Source organism: Caretta caretta, chromosome 4 (genome assembly GCF_965140235.1).
Source record: "Caretta caretta isolate rCarCar2 chromosome 4, rCarCar1.hap1, whole genome shotgun sequence".
NCBI classification, from domain to species: Eukaryota; Metazoa; Chordata; order Testudines; family Cheloniidae; genus Caretta; species Caretta caretta.
Window position 1 is genome coordinate 126,635,471 of NC_134209.1, and position 23,015 is coordinate 126,658,485.

At 43.9% G+C, this 23,015-nt stretch overlaps 1 protein-coding gene across 1 annotated transcript in view; it reads right to left on the minus strand.

The window, feature by feature from the left end:
• Positions 1–23,015, minus strand: part of OTOP1 (otopetrin 1) — a 36,386-nt gene that overhangs the window by 4,250 nt on the left and 9,121 nt on the right. The window contains exons 3-5 of the mRNA XM_048847250.2: positions 17,743–17,801; positions 12,440–12,570; positions 3,115–4,055 (exon numbers count right to left, since the gene is read on the minus strand). Coding sequence (XP_048703207.1) covers positions 3,115–4,055; positions 12,440–12,570; positions 17,743–17,801 — 1,131 coding nt within the window. The remainder of the gene's footprint in view (positions 1–3,114; positions 4,056–12,439; positions 12,571–17,742; positions 17,802–23,015) is intronic.

The following is a 23,015-nucleotide window of genomic DNA, read 5'->3' on the forward strand; positions in this document are numbered from 1 at the left end:
ACTGTCCCAGATTGAGGTGTCATTAGAGGAGGTTTTGGAACAAATTGATAAATTAAACAGTAATATGTCACCAGGGCCACATAGTATTCACCCAAGAGTTCTAAAGGAACTCAAATGTGAAATTGCAGAACTACTAACTATGGCTTGTAACCTGTCATTTAAATCCGCTTCTGTACCAAATGACTGAAAGATAGCGAATGTGACGCCAATTTTTAAAAAGTGCCCCAGAAATTATCCTGGCAATTACAGGCCAGTAAACTTGATTTCAGAACCAGGCAAACTGGTTGAAACTATAGTAAAGAACAGAATTGTCAGACACATAGATTAACATAATTTGTTGGGGAAGAGTCAACATGGTTTTTGTAAAAGGAAATCATGCCTCACCAATCCAATAGAATTCTTTGAGGGGGTCAACAAGCATGTGGACAAGGAGGATCCAGTGGATATAGTGTACTTAGATTTTCAGAAAGCCTTTGACAAGGCCCCTCACCAAAGGCTCTTAAGCAAAGTAAGCTGTCATGGGATAAGAGCTAAGCTCCTCTCATGGATCAGTAACTGGTTAAAAGGTAGGAAACAAAGGGTAGCAATAAATGGTCAGCTTTCAGAATGGAGAGAGGTAAATAGTGGTGTCCCTCAGGGGTCTGTACTGGGACCAGTCCTATTCAACATATTCATAAATGATCTGGAAAAAGGGTAAACAGTGAGGTGGCAAAATTTGCAGATGATACAAAACTACTCAAGATAGTTAAGTCCAAAAGAGACTGCGAAGAGCTGCAAAGGGATCTGTGATGGGGCATCTGCCCCACACTGGCTCATAAGGGGTTAATAGAGCCCTAGGGTGGCTGTGCAGGAGACAGACAATTAGAGAGGGGCTGCGAGGAGCAGCCAATCAGGGCTGGGCTGCCCCATATAAGAAGGGCTGCAAAGCAGCTTCAGGTTTCAGAATAGCAGCTGTGTTAGTCTGTATTCGCAAAAAGAAAAGGAGTCTCTAAGGTGCCACAAGTACTCCTTTTCTTAGAGCAGCTTCAGTTGCTCCCTGGAGACCAAGGAGGAAGAACTAGATGCCTTGAAGGAGGAAGAATGCTAGCATTTTAGACAGAGCAGTGCTGGGCAGGATCAGGGGAGTGAGAGTGAACTCCTGGCTGACTGCCAAGACTGGCATGCTGAGGCCCTGAGATAAGGGCAGAGATGGGGCTGCGGGGAAGTGGCCCAGGGAAGTAGACTGAGACTGGAGGAGACGCAGCATGTGGCTGTCATCTACAGAGTCCCTGGGTCCTCCCCTCACTCTCCCCTCACCACTGACGAAATGGCTGGACTGAGATAGTGTCCCCACAGAAGGCAGGATCACAGTGTGGCACAGAGGCACAGAGGGCTGTGTCCTGAAGGGGGTATTGCAGTCCTTGGAGGGAAATGGGTCTTGGAGCAGAAGTGATGGCGGTGAGACGCTATCAGAAGAGGGCACACTCTTAGCAGAGCTGATCCCTGGGGCATCCAGCAGGGGGTGCTGCAGTGGCAATTCCCACCCCATCACAGAATCTCACAAAACTGAGTAACTGGGCAACAAAATTCAAAGTATAAATGCAAAGTAATGCACATTGGAAAACATAATCCCAACTATACATACAAAATTATGGGATCTAAATTAGCTGTTACCACTCAAGAAAGAGATCTTGGAGTCACTGTGGATAGTTCTCTGAAAACATCCACTCAATGTACAGCTAACAGAATGTTGGAAATCATTAAGAAAGGGATAGATAATAAGACAGAAAATATCATATTGCCTCTATATAAATCCAAGGTCCGCCCACATCTTGAATACTAAGTGCTGATGTGGTCTCCCCATCTCAAAAATGATATATTGGAATTGGGAAAAGTTCAGAAAAGGGCAACAAAAATGATTAGGAACAGCTAATCATGGAACCGCTTCCATATGAGGCGAGATTAATAAGATTGGGACTTTTCAGCTTGGAAAAGAGACAAGTAAGGGAAGATATGATAGAGGTCTATAAAATCATGACTGGTATGGAGAAAGTAAATAAGGAAGTGTATTTACTCCTCCTCATAACACAAGAACTAGGGGTCACCAAATGAAATTCATAGGTAGGAGGTTTAAAACAAACAAAAGGAAGTATTTCAACATACAACACATAGTCAACCTGTGGAATTCTTTGCCAGAGGATGTTGTGAAGGCCAAGACCATAACAGAGTTCAAAAAAGAACTAGATAAATTTATGAAGGATAGGTCTGCCAATGGCTATTAGCCAGGATGGGCAGGGATAGTGTCCCTAGCCTCTGTTTGTCAGAACCTGGCAATGGGTGACAGTGGATGGATCACTTGATGATTTCCTGTTCTGTTCATTCCCTCTGTGGTACCTGACATTGGCCACTGTCAGAAGACAGGATACTGGGCTGGATGGACCTTTGGTCTGACCCAGTATGGCCGTTCTTATGTTATGTTCTTATCATAGAATCCTAGAATATCAGGGTTGGAAGGGACCTCAGGAGGTCATCTAGTCCAACTCCCTGCTCCAAGCAGGACCAATCCCCAATTTTTGCCCCAGATCCCTACATGGCCCCCTCAAGGATGGAAGTCACAACCCTGGCAGGCCAATGCTCAAACCACTGAGCATAGTGGTTGACTGACAACCAATAAATTGACTGACAACTATTGAGTGGCCAATATGAAATGGATTGGGAGTCTACTGGACCACTCTCGCCACTATAATAGTCACTAATTACATCCTGTCTTGTTAGCAGTCACAACAGAAAGACCAAGGATGGAGACTGAATTACTCTTTTCTCTTCTGTAAGTAGTCCTCCAGATCATTTTGGGGGCACATTGAGAGGGCAGAGTTTCAGGGATCACTGCCTATGTCATTCCTGTACTGTAGATAAACAGACTTTAGTCTCCAAGGTTAAATACCTTCTCCCATGCCTATTCCGCTTCTAAGTAGACATTATTCCCCAATGGTGCAGTCAATCCACCTCCTTTCACAAGCACTAAAATTCACTTATTATAAAGAGTAAAACTGAGTAACATTAATATTCTTCATCTTGGTGGTTTTAGAGAGCTTTTTGGTATGTATTTTGTGAATTGCATTCAAAATACCTTACCGAAAGATTACACAGGAATAAAAATGCTGCAATGTTCTTCAGGATTCTCCTCTTATTGTTAACTGAGTTTCGACTGTACAGTGAGAAATCTGAGGTTGAGTGTCTGACTGGACTGCTAGCTTGACTCCTGACTTCATCAAAACCATCACCACCACTTCTTTCTCTCATGTAGATATTCTCATTGAACATGTATGGAAACTTTCCATTGTCCATATCAGCTGCTCCATTGTAAATTTCTTTGTATGATGGGGTAAATGACAGAGTGCTCTGACTGGATACAGTTACTATTCGAAGAGTTTTAATGTCATCATTCATCTTTTCCTGTTCACGATGTATGGACTCAATGATAAAGAGGTTCTGAATATATTTCTCAATAATAACCAGGATGGAATAAGGCAGATTGTACCATGTGTATTTTGGATGGGCCTGGGCACAGATAGTCGCTAGGATAGAACCCCAAGAGAGGAGCCAGGAACCTGAAGCTGTGCCAATTAATAGGTCTGCATCAAGTTTCCTGGCAGGATTTTTTGAATTATCCATTGATCTTTCTTCTAGTCTGTAAATTAGAAGGGCGACAATTCCAGCTGCACACATAAGAGTCAGTACGGAGATAGCATATAAGTAAAACATAGTAAGTGCTAACTCACTCTTGATTTTCGAACGTCCTATCTGAATTAAGTACACGACAACGATCGCTATTGTGCTAATCAGCACAATCAGTCCAAAAATCGTGCCCACTGTTATGCCATGAAACTTGAACGGTATTTTGTATTGGTGGTGGTGTTCTACTTTGCGTCCAATATTCTTCCACAGGACATAGAGCATTGTGGATGCTAAAATATGATACTCTATGTTGAAGGGATATAGGTAATACATTCCTTGAGAAAATATCGAACAGAGAGTTGTTGTACAATTACATTGGGGTGCATGGTCATCTAAATCTAAAAAAGGAGAAAGAGATTAGATTTTGTTGTGCAATAAACGTTTTTTCTTTTAAATGAGACAACACCATAACAAGGAGAATGATGATTTCAGTCAGACAGCTCATGTCGTACATTTAGTCACCTGAAAAAAAAAATTAGCTGGGTGTTGGACACTAAAATCACTAGTCTAAGAGTAACTTTTGCACCTCCTCCAAAACTTGAACGACCGCCTTATTACAATTTCTAGGCAAAATCCTCATCAAAAGTGAATGTTAAAATTTCACACACATCTCTTAAAGTTCAGCACGGTTTTGATGAGAACAATGTATTTAAAATATTTAAGATTCCAAACCAGTAGGGGCTTGATTCTGCTGCCATTCTACAGATGAAACTCCTACAGTAGCTAATAGGAGTTTCATATCCGGAACAGATGCAGAATTCAGTCCTAACTGTGTAGGGCCTAGTTCCCCTTTCAGTTATACACCACTGTAACTCCACTGACTTTATTCCTGATTTACACCTGTATAAGTGACAGGATAATTGGTCCTTATATACTTACACTTAAATATTACCAATATTTTAATTTAAAATAAAATATTTAAAAATCAATTCCCTTCCTATTTATCTACCAAACTGTGAATTATGGCTTCTACCAGCTGTTGTTGGGAAAACACAGGCTCAGTCTTGTCAGGCTAGTAAAGGAGAAACTAATTATCACTTTTATTTTGCATTGAATTTATCTGTAATATGTAAATTTATATATATGGGACACATTTTCAAACAGGTCACAACTATAGTGTACTTCGACTTTCTGCAAGCCTTTAACAAGGTCCCTCACCAAAGACTGTTAAACAAACAAACCAGCCACGGGATAAGAGTGAAAAGTCCCCTCATGGATCAGTAACTGGTTAAAAGATAGGAAACAAAGGTTAGGAATAAATGGACAGTTTTCACAATGGGGAGAGGTAAATAGCGGCATCCCCGCAAGGATCCATACTGGCACCTCTGCTGTTCAACAAAAGAACATAAGAATAGTCCTACTGGGTCAGACCGTTGGTCCATCTTGCCCAGTATGTCCTCTTCTGACAGTGGCCAGTGCCAGATGCTTCAAAGGGGAGTGAACAAAACAGGCCACTTTATCCAGTGATCCACTTCCTGTCACCCAGTCCCAGCTTCTAGAAGTCAGGTGTTTCAGGACACCAAGTCCACATACACTATATCCATTGGATCACCCTTGTTCACATGTTTGTTGACCCCCCTCAAAAAAGTCTAACAGATTGGTGAAACATGATTTTCATTTACAAAACCGTGTTGACTCTTTCCCAGCATATCGTGTTCATATATGTATCTGATAATTCTGTTCTTTACTATAGTTTCAATCAATTTGCCTAGTACTGATGTTAGGCTTACCAGCCTGTAATTGCCAGGATCACCTCAGTAGCCTTTTAAAAAAAATCAGCTACACATTAGCTACCCATCAGTCATCTGGTACAGTGGGTGGTATAAGTGGTAGGTTACATCCCAGTTAGTAGCTCTACAATTTCATATTTGAGTTCCTACAGAACTCTTGGGTGAATACCATCTGGTCCCAGTGACTTACTGCTCTTTAATTTATCAATTTGTTCTAATACCTCCTTTACTGACACACCAATCTGGGACAGTTCCTTAGATTTGTCACCTAAAAATAGTGGCTCAGGTATAGTAATTTCCTTCATATACTCTGCAGTGAAGACCAATGCAAATAATTCATTTTGTTTTTCTGCAATGGCCTTGTCTTCCCTGAGTGCTCCTTTAGCACCTCGATTATCCAGTGGCCCTACTGATTGTTTGGCAGGCTTCCTGCTTCTGATGTACTTAAAAAAACATTTGCTGTTAGTTTTTGTGTCTTTCGCTAGTTGCTCTTCAAAGTCTTTTTTAGCCTACTTAATTATACTTTTCAATAAATCGGGCTTGCCAGAATTTATGCTTCTCTTTTCCTCAGTTCAATTTGACTTCCAATTTTTAAAATATGTCTTTCTGTTTCTAACCACATCTTTTATACTGTTGTTTAGACGTGGTGGCATTTTTTGGTCCTCTTACTTGTTTTGTTTGTTTTTGGGGAGGGGGCCTCTATTTAGTTTGAGCCTTTATTGTGGGTTTTTTTAAAACTTCCATGCAGCTTGCAGGCATTTCACTCTTGTGACTATTCTTTTTAATTTCATCTAACTAGCCTCCTCATTTTTGTGTAGTTCCCCTTTTTGAAGTTAAACGCTACTGTGGTGGGGGGTTTTGGTATTTCCCCCCTACAGGGATGTTAAATTTAACATTCATAAATGACCTGGAAAAGGAGGTGAATAGTGAGGTGGCAAAATTTGCAGATGATACAAAATTATTCAAAACAATTAAGTCCATAGATGACTGTGAAGAGTTACAAAAGGATCTCCTAAACTGGGTAACGGTGACAAAATGGCAGATGAAATTTAGTGCTGATAATTGAAAAAAATGCACATTGGAAAAAATAATCCCAATTATACATACAAAATGATGGGGTCTAAATTAGCTGTTACCACTCAAGAAAGAGATCTTGAAGTTATTGTGGATAGTTCTCTGAAAACATCCATTCAATGTGCAGCAGCAGTCAAACTAGCAGAATGTTAGGAACATAGATAATAAAAGGGATAGATAATAAAAATAGGGATAGATAATAACAATATCTAAAAAGAAAATATCATAATGCCACTATATAAATCCATGGTATTCCCACATCTGGAATACTGTGTGAAGTTCTGGTTGCACCATTTCAAAAAAGATATATTAGAATTGGAAAGGTGTAGAGAAGGGCAACAAAAATTATTAGGGGTATGGAACAGCTTCCATACATGGAGAGATTAAAAAGAGTGGGACCGTTCATCTTAGAAAAGAGACGGCTAAGGGAGGGTATGATACAGATCTATAAAATCATGAATGATGTGGAGAAATTAAATAGGGAGGTGTTATTTACCCCTTCACATAACACAAGAACTAGGAGTCACCCAATGAAATTAATAGGCAGGAGGTTTAAAACAAACCTAAAGAAGTAATTCTTCACGCAACACACAGTCAACCTGTGGAATTCATTTTCAGGAGATATAACTGGGTTCAAAAAAGAATCAAATAAGTTCATGGAGGATAGGTCCATCAATGGCTATTAGCTAAAATGGTCAGAGATGCAACCCCCATGCTCCCTAAACCTCAACCTGCCAGAAGCTGGTACTGGAGAGAGGAATCATTCAAATTGCCTTGTTCTGTTCATTCCCTTTCTCTGAAGCAACTGGCATTGGCCACTGTCAGAAGACAGGATACGGGGCTAGAGGGACCATTGGTCTGACAGAGTATGGCTGCTTTTATGTGTTAATTTGGTTCTAAAATTTCACCCACAAATATTTGTGCCTGTGGGTTTTTTGTTTTTAGTGCAAACTACACAGAGGTGCAAACAAATAGAATTCTCAAATCATTACTTGGTGTGGAACACATGTTAATTCAGAGATTGACTCATGGATCACCTGCTCCAGTCATCCACAATTGCACGGACTATCTTTTACCATTTGCAATTGCATCTCCTCTGTGGCAACCACAGCCATTTATTACATAGAAGAGTAACACAGTAAAACCTCAGAGTTATGGACACCTCGGGGGGAATGGAGGTTGTCCATAACGCTGAAATGTGCGTAACTCCGAACACGCCTTTATGGACTTCAGCCGCTGGGGGGTTGGGGCTGCAGTCGCGGGGGCGGGACAGAGCTCTGGGTAGGGGATGGTCAGAGCTTCTGACCCTCAGGAGCACTAGGGCTCAGGCCTTTAGATCTGGAGCGTGTGCTGGGGCTCGGGGCTTCAGCCCTGTGGCTCTGCTTCCAGTTTCAGCCTCGCGGGCGGTGGGGCATCAGGGCTCAGAGCTTCAGCCCCATGGCTCCGCTCCTGGCTCCCGCCAGTGGGGGCGGGGCTCAGGGCTCCCCATGGCTCCACTCCCAGTTTCAGTGGGGTAGAGGGGACACACCAGAGCTCGGGGCTTTAGCTATGGGGGGAGCGCTGGGGCTGAAATCAGTGCTTCCCTTGTAGCTAACGCCCCAAGCCCCGGAACCACCCATGGGGCTGAAGCCAGGAAAAAAGTCACCAGTCTGAAGCCCCAGGCTGAAACCAGGAGAGGAGCCATGGGGCTGAAGCCCCAAGTCCCAGTGCTCCCCCCCAGATCTCAAGCCCTGAACCCTGGTCCTCCCAAGGGTCAGAAGCCATGACCCCCACCCTGCCCAGAGCCCTGACCCCCCCCCACCTGTGGCTGCAGCCTTAACCCCCACTGCCCAGCTGAAGCCCTGAGCCCCAGGGCTAAAGTCCCGAGGCAGTAAAGTATTTCCTTTTTTTGTGTCTCTGCGTGTCTCCACTGCTGCCTGATTACTTCCGGTTCCAGAGGGTGTCCAGTTGACTGGTAAGTCCAGAACTCTGGTGCTCATATCTTTCAGGTTCTGAATGTTTTGAATGGATTTTAGCTGTCTCTAAATGCAATTTAACAGATGGGAACTAGGAAGGAAGCCAATAACCTGCTTTCTGCTGGCCACTGGCATGTATTCCACAGACCACCAGTGCTCTATGCAGTACAACTGGAGAAAATCTCTGAACTACATATCTAAATACTGGATCTGCAGCAGCAATCAGGTAATGTGGCATCTGGATTCTATTTGTACCTATATGGGATAGAACTTGTAAACTGCAGGTATAAAACTGTGGATCCAATTTCAGAGGTAGTTTTTGAAAATGTGGACTATATTATTAATAGGGTGACGAGGTGTCCGGTTTTCGGAACACCCAGTCGAAAAGGGACCCTGGCAGTCCAGCCAGCACCAGCTGCTGGGGGGGGGGATGCCTGCGGGCGAGAGCAGCGCACAGAGCCACCTGCTTGCCTATCCCTAGGAGTTGGACCCGCTTCTGGGGTGTAGAGCGGTCTGTGGTGCCAGGACAGGCAGGAAGCCAGCCTGAGTACCCGCGCTGAGCTGCTGACCGGAAGCTGCCGCAGGTAAGCCTGTGCCCCAGCCCCATGCCCCAATCCCCTGCCCCAGCCCTGACCCCCCCCCCCAACCAGGAACCCCCTCCTGTACTCCAAACCCCTCATCACAGGCCCCAGCCCAGAGCCCTGACCCCTCCTGCACCCTAACCCCCAGCCCTGAGCCCCCTGCAACCTGGAGCCCCCTCCTGCACTTCAAACCCCTCATCTCCAGCCCTACCCCAGAGCCTTTACCCCCAGCCAGAGCCCTCAGCCCCTCCCGCAACCCAACTCCCTTCCCCAGCCCAGAGTCCCCTCCCGCACCTTGAACCCCTCATTTCTGGCCCCACCCCAGAGCCTGCACCCCCATTTAGATTCCTCATCTCCTCCTGCACCCCAACCCCCCCTGCCCCAGCCCAGTGAAAGTGAATGAGGGTGGGGGAGAGCAAGCCACCAAGAGAGGGGGAATGTAATGAGTTGGGGTGGGGCCTCAGGCGAAGGGGCGGGGAAGGTGGCATGGCTTCAAGGAAGGGGCGGGGCAAGGGTGTTCGGTTTTGTGCCAATAGAAAGTTGGCAATCCTAATTATTAAGTATATTTTTTACCAGTTTTGGAATTTACCTTGAACTCTACTGGGAGCAATGGAAAATTGCAAACTATTTTCACCTAATCCTCAACAGAGGGAGGCAAAAATGTGGTTGGTTTGGGTTTTGGTTTTGAAAAACCAAAACCAGGGGTTGTCAAGATCCAGGTGCTACTGGATTCACTAGGAAAAAATATTTACACCAAAGCTGCAAGCATATTCCCTCCTTGCATATATCTGGCTCTCCTCCCCATCACCTGCAGTGTGGATTAGTATGATTCCAAAAATCCTACAAAACAATTTTGGGAGCAGAAGAGAAGTACCCTCACTTGCAGAGTGCATTTATCTCCCATTTAAACTGCTGACTACCCTCAACTTCCCTTGATTTCATTGGGAGTTGAAAGTGCTCAGCACCTCAGAGGATCATGTTCATAGTTTGTCAAAGTCTGTGACATATTATCAGTGGAGAAAATTGTCCAGTATGAGAAGAGACTCTTATAATACAGAAGGCAAACCAGCACTGACATACAGAATCTTGACTTCGGTAGCGCTAATTGGAGGGGGCTGGGGAAGGGGCGAAGGAGAGCAAATGCTGCTCCACCCCATCCCGAAGGGTTTTGCACTTGCTTAAAGTTCCATAGGCTGCAGAGCAGGGAAGCAGGTGCACAGCCTGAGCACGTTGAAGCAGTGGTTCAATACTAAATAAGTACAGCTGCTGCCAGAGTGGTCTGGAACATCGCTTTGGCTGTGCAGTCGCAATGCCACTGAAATTTGACCTCCCCTCCCCGCCAACCCCTAGCCTGGTGCACCGGAAGTCTGTTCCTGTACAGTGGAGTGCAGGGAAGTCTGCCGAGAATTCAACTCCTGGTGCCACTGGCTCATATACTGTGTTAGTAAGAGAGAGGAGAGACTCCCCAGTCAAGGAAGACCCTGCAGGAAGAGGACCAGAACAGGGTCCCGGGTGGGGGTGGAACAGGGTCTGGAATTTGCTTCCCCTCCTTAAGAAATATCTGCTTGGTGCCACCGGAGCAGTTCCATTGAATTCAGTGGGACTCCTCACCTGACAGGCTTTGTAGGATTGGGCCCATGTCATGAGAGATGCTTACCACTAGTAATATGGCAACAATTAAAATCTCTTTTAACTACATGCTTTGTTCAATTACCCTCTGCTTTCTTACTGGATAGGTGCTTTGAGGATTTTATACATCAAAATAAATGTTAACAACATGCCTTTTTTAGAGTCTGTGGACATTATTGTTACTCTGGTCCTGATTCACTAAGGTGCTGAGAACCGTCAGTTCCCACTGAAGTAAATGGGAGTTGCAGGTGATCAGGACCATTATTCTTATGTATGGACCATTGCAGGTGATCAGGACCTTATTATGTATGGTATGATACTTACCGTTGACCTGGTGGGATACCATATGTAAGGGGACTGTTGCCCCCTTACTAACAGTCAGTGGGAGTGTTTTGGTTGGCTAGCTCCCAGTACTAAAAGGGGAAGGGTCGCTGGGAAATCAGGACCCTGAGACTGACAGTCCCCAGGAGCAATAGGGAGAGGCCAATGCTCCAGGTCAGCCCGAATGACAGGGCAGGAAGGCTAATCATGGAGTCAGGAGGCCAGGGAGATTCCGTCTTTCGTGTGAGCTGGATTTGCCTGGGTCAGACAGAGTGGGGCTGAGCTAAGGAGAAAGCAGGGGCCCAAGCTGAGCTGCGGAGCAAAACTGTGCCAGATCCAGAGAGAGCAGACCCTGTCCTGGGAGCAGAGCTGCAGCCGCAAAGCCAGAGGCACACCCCAGAGAGAGCTGACTTGCCCTGGGAGCAGAGCTGCAGCAACCAGAGCCAGAGGGGCCAGAAAAGCAGCCCAGGAAGCAGGTCAGTGCTGGGAGCAGAGTCACGGAAGCAGCCTGCAGAGCAGACCTGTCCTGGGAGCAGGGCTGGAGCAACCAGAGCCAGAGGGGCCAAAGAAGCAGCCCAGGGAGCTGGAGGCAGAGCAGCAGCAGTGCAGAGACAGAGTGGTGGAGCTGGGGCTGGAGCAGTCCGGAGTTGGGTGCGGTGAGCAGCTGGGGAGAGCGAGGGGGACCCTGGGCAGCAGGCCCAGCACAGGGAGATGCCTCAGCCAAGGGGCTCTGCAGGCCAGGCTTGGATCATAATCCCGACAGGGCGGGAGTGACACTGGGAAGAAGGGTCCTACCACTTAGAGCCTGAGAGCGTGTGGCCACCACCAGAGCAAGTGTCCAACCCACAGCATCCCTGCAGCACAGCCAAGGCCTGAGAAGAAGGCCTGGGTCTTACAAGGAACAGACTGTGAACTTCCCGGACATTCCAGAGACACTGTTTGTGATGTTCCCTGCCACAGAGCGGGGTGATGTGTTTCCTTTAGCCTTTCCCATTTTTCCTTATTCTTTTTAAAATTAATTGTTGATTAAATAACTTGCATTTGCTTTAACTTGTATGTAATGGTCAGTGGGTCAGAGAAGTGCCCATTGCAGAGAAAGTACCCCGGAGTGGGGACACCCTAGCCCCTGTCCTAGGTGACCACAGCAGGGTTGGGGGTCAAGCCCCCCAGGAATCCTGGGCCCAGCTTTGTTTGGGTTACAAGAACTCTGCCAGACAGGAGAGTGGAAGGGGAGTCTTCAAGGGCAGGGAGGCCACTGGGTAAAGGAAATGGGAGCGAAGACTCAGATCCTTTCGTTAGTCCACTTCACCGGGGTAGTACAGAAGCCAGGAAAGTTCCCCACAAGAGCGGGACTATTCCCCCGCTTACACATATTTAGAATGATCATGCATTGTAGCAGAACTTCCAAAAATGTACCAACCCTTTAGCTTACCTATTGTTATGTTTCCAAAACCAAGTGTGATTAGTCTTTCCTTGTGTTCATTGAGTAGGTGTTTTGATTCTGTTAACACTCCATTTGTCCACAGGAGTAAATTTGTAAACACGGAATGGATCACCCCAAACCTAGAAAATAAATTAGTTATCGATACAATCTGTACAAAGGATTTCACCCCATCTATCTTAAATGGAATACATCACTTTTTACTGGGTACAACAATTGACACTAGTTTACTCCTCAATAGCCATAAAACAAATGCTAAATAGTCTTCTTACGGCATGCTTCATGGTGAAACAGGTTAGAAAGGTGAGTCTTCCAGGATGTTATAAAAAGGCAGTGGTTTAATCTATTAAATTGCATTGTAAGTAGGATGCTGCTCTTATTTGCTACAATCCCTTGTACAATGGAATTGTTTATATGATGGCATTATGGAATAGCATACGTCATTCTTTGGAAATAGTCGTATATTATATGGCAACTTTCTGGATGGGTTTTTATGAATGTTCACATTTATGACAATGATTTACTAATCTAAACAGGAATTGATTAGTGTTAATAGGCTCTACTGCTCCTACTCCTGCACAGGTACCTCAAAGCATTCTGCACTCCTTCCTCACACCCACTGTAGTCATCCTTTCCTTACAGAGATTCCTCTGCCTTCTCCAGATTCCACTCCATTCATTTCCATCTACTGAACAAGATTTCCTGGTTAAAATTGTCAAAGCCACATAGGGGATTTAGCCACACAGTTCCAATTAAAATAAATGGGAATTGTGTGGTTAAGCACCCTAGAAGGCTTTGAAATCTCAGTCTCAGAATGTGATCCAGTCTGGGACAAGAGAAAGATGTCTGGGGTAAGCAGTGAGATAATGGGTCAAAACATAACAGTAATTACAAACTGTGATGTTTTGATCCATTATTATAGAATACTGTGGTAGTTTTTCCAAGAGTGAGCCAGTCTTGGTCCCTCCACTTCCCACTGCTTACCACAGACTTCTTTCTTTTGCACCAAATTTCCAATGTGTTTGCATTCCTTCTTCTAGTCAGCTTCTCTGATCAATTCTTTATCTTGCTTTTGCACAAAGTCCCAGATTCAGAGGTAACACACTATAAGCAATCCACTTATAAATAGATCTATTTCAATTGCTCACACTGCAAGCCTTATTTTGAAAATAAACTAAAAGAATAGTATTTTACATGTTTAAACAAACAGAACAATATGTTTTAATGTCACCCTGTATAGAGGTACTGTAGAGCATATAACAAAGGCTCTATTGTGCTGCTGCAGTGAAGCTAATAATGGAAGTAAAGAACTAATACATCACAAATGTTTTCAAGAGCATTCCCACAGTTGTATAAACTGCCCCCAAATCCAACTAACAGTGTTAGTTAGTGGTATTGTGTGCGGATTTTCACAGTTGTGATGCATAAAATATGAGTTTTTAATTCAGGACTCAGGAACCTGTCTAAAAATGAAAGCCAAGTCTGGTCAGATATTTATTATTTGTATAACAGTAGCACTTGGAAGCCCCAATCAAGGTCAGACCTCATTGGCTCTGTATAAAGACACAATAAGAGAAAGTCCCTGGCTCAAAGAACTTACAATTTAAATTGACAAGACAAACAAAGGTGGGAGACCAAACATAGTGAAAGTGACCTGCCTAAGGTCACACAGCAGGTCAGTGGCAGAGCCAGGAATAGAAACCAGCTCTCCTGGCTCCCAGGCCATTGCTGTATCTATTGGACCACGCTGCCTCCCTTGCTCAGGACAGTACACTGGATCACCTCATACTGTCCCTCACTCTTTCTATTTCACTCCTCACAGTGACTGTGTAAGGTAGCTGAGTAATATGCGGAACATGATACAAAGAGACTTGCTAAGAGCCACAGAGGGGGTTATTACTGCTGGCAAGATTTGGATTTATGAATTCCTGGCTCCAACTACTGAACTTGGGTCACTGGACCACACCTGTCTCTGCTCAATACATCAGAAAGCCTTATAGTCATAGGACTTGACTTATTTTCTTTTCTATATGTTTACCTAATTCTCATTGGTGTTCATGGGATTTATACACAAACCTAAAGAGAACAGAACCCATAGGCAAGGTTTCTGAGTCATTTTCTTATTTTGTTTTCTATAAATATTTGGCCAGCTCCTGTAGTTTGTTTAGCAGTGATGTTTCAAGATGAGCATTATGACATTTCATAGAATCATAGAAGATTAGGGTTGGAAGAGACCTCAGGAGGTCATCTAGTCCAACCCCCTGCTCAAAGCAGGACCAGCCCCAACTAATCATCCCAGCCATGGCTTTGTCAAGCTGGGCCTTAAAAACGTCTAAGGATGGATATTCCACCACCTCCCTAGGTAACCCTTTCCAGTGCTTCACCATCCTTCTAGTGAAACAGTGTTTCTTAATATCCAACCTAGACCTCCCCAACTGCAACTTGAGACCATTACTCCTTGTTCTGTCATCTGCCACCACTGAGAACAGCTGAGCTCCATCCTCTTTGGAACCCCCCTTCAGGTAGTTGAACACTGCTATCAAATCCCCCCTCATTCTTCTGCAGACTAAACAAGCCCAGTTCCCTCAGCCTCTCCACGTAAGTCATGTGCCCCAGCCCCTTGATCATTTTCGTTGCCCTCCGCTGCACTCTCCAATTTGTCCATATCCTTTCTGTAGGGGGGGGCCCAAAACTGGACACAATACTCCAGATGTGGCCTTACCAGTGTCAAAGAGAGGGGGATAATCACTTCCTTCAATCCGCTGGCAATGCTCCTACTAATGCAGCCCAATATTCCGTTAACCGTCTTGGCAACAAGGGCACACTGCTGACTCATATCCAGCTTCTCGACCACTGCAATCTCCAGGTCCTTTTCTGCAGAACTATTGCTTAGCCAGTCAGTCCCCAGCCTGTAGCGGTGCATGGGATTCTTCCATCCTAAGTGCAGGACTCTGCACTTGTCCTTGTTGAATCTCATCAGATTTCTTTTGGCATAATCCTCTCATTTGTCTAGGTTACTCTGGACCCTATCCCTACCCTTCAGTATCTACCTCTCCCCCCAGCTTAGTGTCATCCACGAACTTGCTGAGGGTGCAATCTATCCCATCGTCCAGATCATTAATAAAGATGTTGAACAAAACCAGCCCCAGGACTGACCCCTTGATGCCGGCTGCCAACTAGACATCGAGCCATTGATCACTACTCGCTGAGCCCGATAATCTAGACAGCTTTCCATCCACCTTTGTCAGGCATCACCAGATAAACTTGTTGGCTTACATCTGTGGCGCTTCATCATTGTACAATACCACGCATGATGACAGTAGAATGGACATTCTTTTTTATTCTTGCTAGAGCTCTTTTGACATTTAGGAGTGGAGGTCCACTGAAGTCAATGCTGCCACATGAAGATCTCGGGTAAAACTTTCAAATGTACCTATGTGAGTTAGGAGCTTAAATCCTACTGAAAGTCCATAGGACTTAGGTCTCTAAGTCACTTAGGCACTTTTGAAAATTTTATCCCTGGCCACTGTAAGTCTTTTTGCTGATTTCTTCCCCTTTCTCAGTGCTGTTGCCTATATTTTTTATTACTTTTTCAATCATGGTTTAATTTTGTCTCTGCTGAAATGCTGCGCACCTGTGCAACCATAGTTTTAAGAAGTATTTTCATAGTTACTACATAGTTTGACATTTCCATCTATTTAATTAAAAATAAAAAGAGTTATCACTAAGATATACAAGATGCTGCTCTGTATTCCCACATGAGAGGCCCCGTTGGATCCTTAAAGAAGAAGAAGAAAGCCAAAAATGATGGGGTGGGAAAAGCAGGAATTGACACTAAGGGTTTGATCCTTCCTTCCTTCCTACCTGACTGTGCAGCTGCAATATTTTCTGAGTGCACATAAACCTTATGCAGGCAAAACTCCCGCTAAAGTTAATAGCAGATTTTTAGGATTGGACCCTAAAAGAAGAATGGATTTTTTAAGGTAATTGTAAGGTAACTAGACAGCTCAGGAACTTGGGGATGGGGTATAAAAACATTTGTCTCATGATCATTGGTTCAGTTTGCCTGCAATGTGAAATCAGATGATGATCTCCATCCTCTGGCTATAGCACAGTTGACACTTCTGCAAGCAGAGAGGAGACTGCTGCCAGCACTATTGGTGATGTTCCTTCCAAGCCAGAATTCAGACACACTGAGCCTAATTTACAGGGGTGCTGAGCTCCCATAACTCCAAGCAAAGTCAATACAGAGAGTCATTATTCCTGGAAATTGGCCCAACTTTTAGGGAGCTGGGTAGGAAAGGTTTAATTGCTGCTGTCTATTCTATATGTATTTTGTGAATAAAGATACGGGTATAGTCTTTGTAATCTATGACTTTATACTATCTACCTTAGGCACTTATCTGGTCTCCATTAGTGTAGTATCTGAGCACCTCACAATCTCTAATACATTTATCCTCATAACAGCCCTGTGAGGTAGGGAAGTGCTATTAATTCCATTGTACAGATGAGGAACTGAGTTAGAGAGAGACTATATGACTAGCCCAAAGTCACTCAGGAAGTCTATGGTAGAACAGAGAATTGAATCCAGGTCTTCCAAATTCCGGGCTAGTGAATATAGTCCTCTATTTCAAGATCATCTGAGTTTATTTAGTGTTTCCAATTAATGGGATATGTAAATCACACTGTAGATGCCAAGGTCTGCCATCAGATGTGTACACAAATCCCTCTGACTTCAATGGGAGCTATATGGGCATACCTCAGAGCAGAATTTGTCCCACAGTATATTTGCACATTCATATCTGGTCCAAAGAAGGCATTCCCCCATAACAATTTAAGATGTTGTCAAACGTGTGTCACTGAATGCAAGCTCCTGCATACAGTGGCTGATGCCAATACCCTTCAGACAGCTAAATAAATTAAACATGAAACATATAGGTGATATTTCCTTACTCTGAGAAAGGTATGTGTAACTCCCAAGATGAAAAGTTACTTTGCTGTAGCAATCATGTTACATGATTCAATTAGTGGGAAAATAAGCATATTCTTTGACTATTTTTGTTAAAGAAGTATAAACGCTGTTTAAATTGAAAATATAAATTAAAAAATGATTCACCCTCTCACTTACTCCAGTAAATGGAATTGCACCTGATTTACACAAACATAAGTAAAAGGAGAATCAGACTCCAAAAGTTTTCACTATTTGCATTTTTATATGATAATACAGTACATGTTAAAACAATATACATACAAACTAGAAGTAATGTTCTAGAGCTAAATCATATTCATTTTACCTTTCAAGTGTTTTGAAAGACTGGATAATATCCTTGGCATGACACCAAAGAAAATACACCTAAATGGAAATACAGATAAAATACAATCAGTTCATTTGGGTAAATGTCACTATATTTGTGAGTATTAACAATGAAGGTGGATATACAGGAAAACGCTTATGGCCAGATTCTCTGCTGGTGTAAATTGGTGCAGATCCATTGCCTTCAGGCTCAACTGATCTGAAATGTCCCTTGGTCCCCTGTGCCATTCACCCAGAACTGCTTGCCACTCAGAAATCTAACATCTCTCATGCACACAAGACAGTGGAATAGATTGCAGTAGAAACTTCATTAAATATGTCTCATCCAAAATATATCCCATACTTTGAGTTTCTGTATCTGGAAAGACTTTTATTTTTCAAGTAGTGGTGAAAAATGTGAAGGAAATTACCAGACTGACAGCACAGAAATATAAAGTCCGCTGTCCTAGGGGTAGGCAGCCGCCAAAGGCGGCATGCGAGCTGATTTTCAGTGGCACTCACACTGCCCGGGTCCTGCCCACTGGTCCCTGGGGCTCTACTGTTGACCTGGGGTACCGGCCGCTGGCCCCCTGCCAGTTGGGGTTCTGTCCGCCGGCCCTGCTTGGCCCGCTCCCGGCCCCGGGTCCTAGCCACCGGTTCAGAGGGCTCTGCTGCTGGCCTGGGGCAGTGAGGGGTGCAGACAGGGGCAAGAGGGGGCACAGTTCAGCACCCCCACCTTAAAAATTGTTCCAGCGCCACTGTACTTGGATATTTTTAAGTCCTGATTTGCTGCTTACATCACTATCATGGCACGTGGAACAGCGCACTGCATTTGACATTGAGATTAGAATGTATATGCAAGAACTGGAATCAGAATTTTCTGACAGATTTCAAGACTTCCAGAGATTTGGCCCAATGCTTTCTTTTCTAATTAAACCTGAAAAGTTCAACAAAAGCGACTTGGATTTGTCTGTATTTCAGTGTGCAGGTGTTGAAGATTTCAAAATGCAGCTCATTCAGTTAAAAACTCAGAACTGTGGGCATCAAAGTTTGGAGATCTGCAGAGTGCACTTGAAGCTACCGAGAGAGATCATGGGGCCTCTATTCTGACCTGCTGGACGTCCCTGCCAGTGAAATTTAACTGTTTGAAGAAAACTGCATTTGCAATGCTTTCAGCATTTGGATCCACATACCTGTGTGAATGGTATTTTCACACATGAAATCTGTCCTCTGTCCCTCTCGGAGCTGGTTAACAACTGATTACTCAGAAGCCTGTGTGGAGCTTAAAGTATGCAAATACGTGCCAGACATTGGAAAACTCAGCAAAGAAAAGCAAGGGCAAGGATTACACTAAACTGATAAGAGCTGCATTTTAATTTAATTTTAAATGAAGCTTAAACATTTTAAAAACCTTATTTACTTTACATACAACAATAGTTTAGTTATATATTATAGACTTATAGAAAGATACCTTCTAAAAACGCTAAAATGTATTACTGGCACGCGAAACCTTAAATTAGCATGAATAAATGAAGACTCGGCACACCACTTCTGAAAGGTTGCCAACCCCTACTCTGTCCACAAGACAGGTATTGCAACTGCAACAGTAGCAGTGCTGCCATGAGCATCTATCCTTCTCCGAGAGGAGCATTTTGATGGGTAAGAGGTTCGAACTGGTTCCCAACCCATATAAAAGTGTGTTTCTTGCCTGAGGCTGCCAATTAATAAAGGGCTTTTATCTTGCAGCACCTGTCAATTAGCAACCAGTATTATTAATTTAAAAGGTATGGGCCAGTACATTTACATTGGGCTTTACAGCCTGATCAAGGGAGATGAATCCCCTGCCCCAAGTCTGAAGTCTAAAATAGACAACAATAACACACATGAGACAAGTTACGAGATAACATTTCAGATGAGAGATCATTGGTGAGTGGAACAAGGTAGGAAGAATTCCGGGAAGATGAGAGATTTTAGGAGGGCTATGAAGGCGATCACAGTGAGGGCTCCCAGTGGACAAGAAATGGGAGACTGCTCCATGAATGAAGTGGCTGCATGAGCAAAGGCACGAAGCCAAAAGAAGGAAATGGAAAGGAGTGGGAAGAAGAGGAGAATGAGAGGAATGTAGGAAGTGAAAGTAAGAAGTGAGATCAGAGATGTAGCCAGCAGTGAGATTTATGTAGGGCCTGGTGAGGCTGAGAATGTTGAGAATGATGAGGTAAGAGACAGGTCAATGAAGGGATTCAAGGTGCAGGGGTACTGTGAATAGCCTGCAGGGAGGAGAAGTGACATACAGAAAGCAGGAGAGAAGGTTGGTAGTAATCAATCTGAGAGACAACTACAGCAGGTACAAAAGTTGTAGCGGCCAAGAGAGCACAGAAAGGTCAGTTTTGGGGGATATTAAAGAGGCAGAGCACATCAATGGAGACTGGGTCTGAGAGGTGGGAATGGGGGGGAAGAAAGAAGAATCAGATGATATTGAGGTTGTGGAAGGATAATGGAGTGAGACTTCAGGATTTAGTTCCCTATTGATGCAGTCTAGTGGAATGAATGAGGAATGCAAGGTGATAATAGAAGGATACACCAGATTCCACAGGGATGCTGGCATGGAATCTGGAGACATCAATCTCAGTTAGGTTCCCAGAATACTGAAGTTTGACAATAGAGGAAGTGCTTGAAAAGAGGTCAGGCATAGAATCACAGAGTTTAAGACCAGAAGGGAACACCAGATCATCTAGTCTGACCATCTGCATATCACAGGCAACCAACACTCACACCCTAAACCCAATAACCAAAATTAGACCACAGTATTACAAGCCCAGGAGGACTATTATTTGCCACAGGCAGAGAACAGGAGAGACTGAGGTGCACCAGTGCCCAAGGCCCCTGCAATGGCAGGGAAATGATTAAGTGAGATATACCCAGATAATCTTGGCAAGAGACCAGCATCCATGCTGCAGAGGAAGGCAAAATACCTCCAGGCCACTGCCAATCTGACCTGGAAGAAAATTCCTTCCTGGTCCCACAAATGGCTGGTGATCATGTGATATTTGAGACCCTGACCATGTGAGCTTCCTGAGCTGTGCCAGCCAGACAAGGACCTGAGTGAGAGAGCTCTCAGTGTCACCTCACAGCTCTGGCCCATTGCATCCAACGTCCCATCTCCAGCTGTGGCAAGCAAGGAGATAAAAAGCAAATAAAAACAAAAACAACCCAGCATAATTGAGGGGCTTGGAGTGGGAAGAGAAGAATCCGTTCCTGATTCCTGCACATGGCTTGCTGAAACCCTGAAGCATGAGATTTTAGGGACATCAGACTGGAAGTGAGCCTCAGGGCTTGCCCCTACCATCACAAGTAACCCCATCATACAATCACACTCATAAATTTGTCTAGCCCTCTCTTGAATCTAATTAAATTGTTTTCCCCCACAATTCCTACTGGGAGGCTGTTCCAGAACCTCATTCCTCTGCTGGGTAGAAACCTTCTTCTAATTTCCAGCCTGAATTTGTTCATAGACAGTACATACCCATTTGTTTTTGTACCAATATTGTCCTTTAGCTTAAATAGCTCTTCACCCTCCCTGGTGTTTACCCACCGATGTATTTATAGAAAGCAATCATATCCCCTCTCTGCCTTCTTTTTACAAGGCTAAAAATGCCAACCTTTTCCAGTCTCCTTTCATAAGATAGGTCCTCCATTCCCCTGATCATCATACGAACAGAAAAATGGCCATACTGAGTCAGACCAATTGTCCATCTAGAGCAGTATTTTGTCTTCCAACAGGGGCCATAACCAGATGCTTCAGAGAGAGTGAACAGAGCAGGGCAATTCATAGTAGTGCTTTTCTACACCTGTTCCAGTTTTATTCATCTTTCTTGAATATGGGTGAACGGAACTGTACACGGTATTCCAAAGGAGATCTTACCAGTGCCTGGTACAACCACATTAATACTTCTGTCTCTACTGGAAATGCATCACCTGATACATCCTAGGATTACATCTGTCTTTTTTGCAGTCACATCATGTTGATGATTCATAGTCATCTTGTGATAGACCAACACAACCAGATCTTTATCCTCCTCTGTTTCTTCCAACTGATGAGCCCCTAGCTTATGGCAAAAAAATGCATTAGACCCTAAGTGCATGACTTTGCACTCAGTACTTTGAATTTCATCCCATTTGTATTACTCCGGTTGTCAGTCATCCAGATCTTCCTGTATAATATTCCAATCCTCCTGTGTATTGACGATGCCTCAAAACTTTGTATCATCAGCAAATTTCACTAGCAGATGCTGACTTTTTGTGCCAAAACCACTAATAAAATTATTGAATTAGATTGATCCCGAGACTTATCCTTGAGGAACTCCACTATAACCTCCCTCTAGTCCAATAATTCACCTTTCAGCACAACCCATTGTTTTTGCACTTTTATTTACTTTATCATTCACCGCCTTGTACTGATCCTCAGTTTCTCTAATTTCACTAATAATTTCCCATGTGGTATCAAGTTAAATGCTTTACTGAAGTCCAAGTATATTAGATCTAATGCCCTTCCCTTACCTAAAAATGGTTCACTCTTCTCCACAGAACCTTTAAAAACAACATTGCCTGTCTGCTCTGTCTGCTAATGGTCCCAGCGAAATGGAGTTCTGAGAAATCGAAAACACATGAGGTGGTTTTATAATTAACAGTAAATTAAGGCTTAAATTTTCACAAATGTCCATTCATTCTGGGCACCTCAATTTTTGGTGCCAAACTTGATATCCAGGGCCTGATTTTCTGCAGCCCCCATTAACTTCAGCTAGAATTATGCATGATCAGCACCTCTGATTTAAGGAACTCAAAATTAGTGGACACTTTTGAACATGTGGGCCTAAGTCTACACAACATTTCATTGGCAAAACTGAGAATTCTGATCTCCAGCCACCTAACCAGAAGACCCACATTCCTGCCACATTTGCCCATCTGTTCAGTGAAACATTTGCCAAATTTAAAAAGGGACTAATCTAAAACACTGGATCAAAAGGCTTCCAAACTTTATGAAAGTTTTGAATGAAATCCAAATTTTCTGGCACAGTTCTTATACTGTGGCCCATCGCCATGTTATCTATGCACCTTCTGGAGGTGCATTAAGTGACCTGACTAGCCTCAGTTATCTGTGTTTTTTATTTTTCCCTTCCTCAGTACAGCGCTGCGTTGCACATGGAATCGGAATTGGAATTCTGCTTCAGAGCTGGTTGTGCAAGGGAATGGAAGCTAGTTGGGCCTCCCCCAACC